Genomic DNA, 6,000 nt, shown 5'->3' on the forward strand with positions numbered 1-6,000 from the left:
AATAGCAAGATGAACAGGGTTTGTTCAAACATAGATAGCATTCAGACTCAATAAATCACTTTCTGTACTCTGTCAAATTTACCCTCATTGAGAATGTGGGAAGGTTCTCCATGTGATAAATTCTCACTCTGGTTGGTAATGCTCTGACTTTCTGTAGTAACCTTTTGGTTCATTCTACTCGATCCCTGTGGGACGTAACCAAAGGAAACATACAAGTTCAGAGACAAATTTATTCTGTTTTGTAGTAAATACAATTTATGGCAGGCATACAAATCATTCAGAGAGATATGCTGTATGTTCTTACAGGATTGGTTAGATTACTAATTTGGAAAGGAAAAAAAGAGACTACATTTCTTTCAGTTCCATCTTATGTTACCTTGCTTTTTCTTCCAGTTAGGAGAGGTGGTCCAGAGGCTCTGGAGCCTGAGGCTGTGTGTAAAATGCCCTGGGGCCTGGTTCTCCGATAACAGGTTGATCTGGCAGTGGTAGGAACTGCACAAAAGTAAGGCATTCCCATTAGTTATTGATCTGAATTGATTAGTTCCTGTAGGATTTCTCTTATGCTAATACATAAGGCCATTTCAGTTTGAAGGGCACAGACCAGCATATTAAGATGAGGAAAGAGCTGTGTTCTTTCACACTAAAAAGATCCCTTAAAGTCCCTTAGTAACTGTGAATAAAAATCTTTAGAAGGTTCCCTTTTATGTAGATTATATACTGCAATATGTTTTTTTAATTAAATTTCTTAAACTATATTGCAAACATAATCAATCAAGAAAATACTATGCACTTTACTAATGCTTAGCATTTTAATTAGAGTCTAATGGGCAAAATATTTTATGAGGAATGAAAATTAATGATTGGATACATATTTGACTCTACTGCTGAGCTGATATAACGGATGTTTTTCTTTAATCTAACAATCTGTTCCATTTCATCACGTGAAAATAATGGGCTACAGTGGGAGATGTGATATGGCGACAACTTGACCCCGCTGTATCTGTGCCAGGACTCATCAGGACCACCTCTGCTGATGTTAACAGCCAAACACACTTTCTTGTAAAGCCTCATCAGAAGAGTGAGCAAATACTTTGCTCTCCGCAAAACACACACACACACACACACATACACACTACAATAAAAAACAGGCAGAGCTTTGGTGGATTTAAGAAGAGAAAGAGATGATGTTGCCCCTGTGTGATACAGCAAGTTAAATTAATTGAACTTTACTGCTGGAATGTGTACATTACTCCTGAAACTTGAAAAAGAGTGATATAACAGCAAGAACTACAACAAGATCTATGTCTGCATAAGCTACAAATATTTTTAGAACAGACTTTAATTTCTGAGAAATTTTTGTCTTTGGGATTAAGAGAACGTCTTTGCTGAAGCACAGAGATAATCAGGGCTTGTTTGTTGTTGCATGATACAAAGTGCTGTAGCTTACTTTTAACAGTTTCTGACACTTTGGCTATTGAAGGATCAGCATTCACCCAGCAATTCTGTCAAAGTCAAAATTGGATGCCTACTTTAATAGCAATCGTTTTAATTATGATTAGGAATGTTATGCTAATAATGCAGATGCTAATTATGAAAAGATATTTCTTGTGCATGGTTACTGCTCTCTTCTATGGGCACTGCTGGTTGACTCAACATGACTTAGACAGCTGTCAGAACAAATAAATATGCACTGATAAAAAAGGCCACAAAGGTGACAGAAGTGGATTACTGGTGCATGTCTTTTTGTATGAGGAGATAATTGCAGCTCCTTGAGTACAGGTGAGGCACAAATGAACACAAAAATGAAGACCACGGGAATTTCATTCCAGGAAAACAAAGTGATTATCATCACAGTGCCTTTGTAGCAAACACTTTCTCTACATGTAACCATTTGTGAACCATTTCCTATTCATCTGTATAAATAAGTAAGTTCATGGGTGGACTGTGGCTCATATTGTGTACTCTCAATGTATAGACTCACATATTAAGACTCACATTGTTTTGTAAGTTACTCTCAAAACAATCAACGCTATGAACCTGCTGTGATCCATTAAAGAAGACCTACACTAAAGGACAAAAATATCTGACAAATTCTATTCACCCTGTGAACATTACATTAATTTGAAATGTTGTAACACACCACTATTATGCTATAGTAACTATCACATCTCCTCTGGGGTCAAGAGCTTTGCACGGATTTTTAAATCCGGCTGCAGGGATTTCATCCACAACATTGTTGGTGGAGTCAGGCACTGATGCTGAAGATAAGGCCTGTCTTTGAGTCTGCACTCCAATTTATCCCAACAGCGCTCAGTGGCATTGAACTCAGATTTTGTGCAGAAAAATTACTTCACACCTAACTTATAAAGCCTTTTTCTTTACAAACCCGGCTTTGTGCAAAGGGGTACTGTTATCCTTCCAGATAAAACTCCTTCCTCCAAACTGTTGCTGAAAAGACTACCAATCTCAAAAACAAAGGGTCCTACTCCAAATAGTCTAAATCGTCTTTGTTAAACAAAGCAACAGCTACTTCATATATGATTTTAATGACAGTTTACACTTTGCACGCTTTATGGTTACTTTTGATGAAATTACAATTCTCAAAATGTTTTTTGTTTGTGTCTTATCTTACGTACCACAGTCAGAGTTAGAAAGACCAGTCCTCAAATCTGTCTTTCGCACATTTTCCCTGTTGAACACCTGAATGACTTGGTTCACGTCTGGTGGGAACTGGCAACTGCGTGGGATTAAGTCCATTAGACCAGCTCCACTGCGAAACATGTCTAGATTGGAAAAAGTAACAATCTCACACTAATATTAGCTATAAAATAAGCTCAAACACATTATTACAATATATAACATCACACCACAAAAGTAACACTTTGATCAACTGAAAAATACGAACTGACCGAGACACCCTTTTTGGTAGATAGAGTAGGTGTGCAGTAGGCAGCCAGTAATGTGCAGCTGTTATCACTGCTGAGCCATATCAGCCTTGAACAAAATCTACCACTGAGTTCTCAGCCAGCCACAGAAAAACAGCCAACTGTTTGTCTCTCTATCTCTCCAAACACACAAACATAATTTCACACAAACCCACAAGAACAAAGACCACTGGCTTGCTTCTGTGGCAAGTACTTAGGTACTGTATCTTTATTAAACACATTTGGAGTAGCGTATTGGGTAAGTCGATAAAACTTCAAAATTTGAAACCAGCAACCAACTGCTTTACCATCATCTGACATTCCTGCATGCTCCGTTCTTACAGTGAAGATTCTCCGGACTTTGCAGGTAGCGAACAACGTGATGCCATCCAGTGTCAAAAATCCCTTGAACAGTTCACCACTCAGTGATACAAGGTCGATGCATAATGTTGACCACTGAGACAACACATACAATATGAATTTGTAGTTAAAAGCACCACACACAGATAAAGCTCAATACCTACTAAGAAACATGGAGAAGGAAAAAAACAAACAAAAAACAAACAAACAAACAAACAGCTGACAGCAAATTTAATACTAAAGGAATGTCAAAGATGAATAAGATACTCACAACATTGCGTTTCAGTCCAACAAAAGGTATCTTTGCATGCAAAAGTGTGGCAGACACCTCTTTATGCACTGTTGAGAAGTGGAGTCTTCTTTTTAGGCCCTCTGAATCAGTTATCCTGTGATTAACAGACAGCAAAGTAGAACATGAATTATCACCAGCATCAGTAGTGCCACTAAGAAATCATGACCTGTGAAAACAAAAAGCTTTATTGGTCTCTAGAGTAAGCTCTTAAAGATGTTTTCACTTTTATCTCACACTGTGAAATCAGCTGTCATGACATACTCAAATGGAAGAAGAACAACGACACACAATGTTTTCACCGATTCTTAAAATAGTGTGCGAGTAAATAAGCAGGTAAGTGTAAGAAAATCATTTCAGGCAATATCTCTCCCTGATGCTCTTGATATCCAAACAGCAGTTTCTACTGCATACTGTAAGCTGCAGTTTACCAAAGATTTTTTGGGGTAAATATAGAATTTACCAAATTAGACTGAAATAGAATAGAGATTGAAATAATGTGTGTTTTATCCACAATGTAGAGTGGCATTCTTCTTTCAGTGACTAAATGCAGCAGTGACGATATGTGAACACACAATTGCATTATGCAATCAGAGCCACTAAATGCAAACTGTGGAGAAAAACAGCGAGCACTTGACATTCACATTCTACATTGTAATAATGTGGCTGTTCAGAATTTATAGTGGCACACAAGATAAAAGCCTTCTTTGTGACAAATTGTTGAACAATATCTTAATAATAAATGGTTATTTAGGCTGTTACATAACAGTCAATGAGGCACTTTGTTTTCTAAGTGGCTCGATGGGTTTTTTCCTACCAGATGTAAACAAGCTGTTTTCACTGTGAGCCCATTGTTATTCAATCACTATTTCTTTGTCACACTGTACATTACTGGAAAAGCATTTTTCACTGTACATTACAATAAGCAAGTACTCTAAGTGAGTACATAAAATGTTATTTTGTTCTGCTCGCATACATTTTTCAGCCAGAATGTTAAAGATTTATACCAAAATGTTGAAGTCAGTCAATTGAATTAACATTTATAACATTTGTACCATAAGAACAATCTCTGCGCTACTTACACAAGCTCAGCAGAAAAGTCATGACCGTGAGAAACATTGACTTGAAGCACCAAAAATCTTTGGAGAAGTCCAACTAAGAAAAAAACAAACAAACAAATAGAACGAGTTACTATTAATATTTAGAATTAAACAAAACAACAAGTTGCACACTTGTATGAAAGTAGTAGAGACTTACGAGACATTTTGCCATTCTCTGGCATTTGCATCTTGACTGTCTGGCTGCTTCCATTCAGACAGTAAACACATCCTTTGACTTCTTTATTGTACTCCTAAGGGAGAAAATAATGCATAAGAGGAATTGCTCAGTCTCCGTGTGTTATGACCAGAAGACTACCTGTTGTGTAACTGCTCTCTGAGATCCAAAATTTCTTTTGTGTATTTAGTTTTGTTTGTTTTTTATCTGAATAAGTCTGTAGCATATATGTTTAGAGAAATGCAATTGTTTCAGTCCTCATATGCATGTGCCAGATTGTCTTTGAGAGGATATAAAGCCTAGGTTAGTGTGATTACGTTACTGGTAATAAGCTAATAGTAAGTTAAACAAACAGCTCTAAAAAAAATAAATAACTAACTTTATATATGGCTGACGGCCCTCCGCAGAGTTTCCATTTAGCCGCAGGGTCTTTTCCTTGTCCACTGAAGATCTCAACCACAGCTCCACCCTGCAAGAAACAACTAGTTCTCGCTAGCCTGCAGTCGATGTTACATCAGCCTGAAGCTCATATCAGCTCCGAGGAAATTGTATTTTTATACACAGGGCAAGAATTTTAGTAAATAAAGGGCTAAATTGATTCGGTTAAAATAAGCTTACCTGATAATTATTCCTGAACATTTTACATGACACAATGTCAGCAGTGTGAAAATACTAATTTGACGTGGGCGTACACCCCTGTTCAAATGATAAAGGCAGTTCAGGAACACCAGTTTAGTTAACTCTGGACACGTCTCCATAGCAACCGGCAAAGTCCCGCTTGTAGAGCTCAAATCTCGCGAGTGTTTCTGTTTATGTTGTTTGTGTGTTTCCGCTTACCTTAACCTGAACAAAATCCCTATTAGAATACAGATTAACCCCACACTCCAAATTTGACATGTCTTATAAAGCGATACCTGACTAACTAACCAGTCATTTTTCCTAAGCCTTCCGACAGAGGTAATTAGTACTTTTTTTAATATACCTTTTGTCTGTAAAAACAAACAAGAGCCGATGGTAACTGGAATAATTAAATCGGCACAGGTGACTCAAACAATTCGCACCTGCTATTTTTATTGTAAATAGCTGTTGTCGTTTACCTGCCACTCATGAAATCCAATAGGCGAATAACCTACTTTCACTTCTTTTTTAGAA

The 6,000-nt window shown here is 37.2% G+C and overlaps 1 protein-coding gene across 6 annotated transcripts in view; it reads right to left on the reverse strand.

The window, feature by feature from the left end:
* The window catches only part of cfap20dc (CFAP20 domain containing), a 35,650-nt gene extending 30,047 nt beyond the window's left edge, over positions 1–5,603 (reverse strand). For all 6 annotated transcript variants that reach the window (XM_040002532.1, XM_040002530.1, XM_040002548.1 and 3 more), the window contains exons 1-9: positions 5,467–5,603; positions 5,228–5,317; positions 4,831–4,924; positions 4,656–4,728; positions 3,556–3,670; positions 3,233–3,380; positions 2,637–2,783; positions 377–492; positions 83–185 (exon numbers count right to left, since the gene is read on the reverse strand). In XM_040002532.1, the coding sequence (XP_039858466.1) occupies positions 83–185; positions 377–492; positions 2,637–2,783; positions 3,233–3,380; positions 3,556–3,670; positions 4,656–4,728; positions 4,831–4,924; positions 5,228–5,317; positions 5,467–5,487 (907 nt within the window). In that variant the 5' untranslated portion in view covers positions 5,488–5,603. The remainder of the gene's footprint in view (positions 1–82; positions 186–376; positions 493–2,636; positions 2,784–3,232; positions 3,381–3,555; positions 3,671–4,655; positions 4,729–4,830; positions 4,925–5,227; positions 5,318–5,466) is intronic.
* Between the last annotated feature and the right edge of the window lie 397 nt (positions 5,604–6,000).

Source organism: Simochromis diagramma, unplaced genomic scaffold (genome assembly GCF_900408965.1).
Source record: "Simochromis diagramma unplaced genomic scaffold, fSimDia1.1 OVJJ01000320.1, whole genome shotgun sequence".
Lineage (NCBI taxonomy): Eukaryota > Metazoa > Chordata > Actinopteri > Cichliformes > Cichlidae > Simochromis > Simochromis diagramma.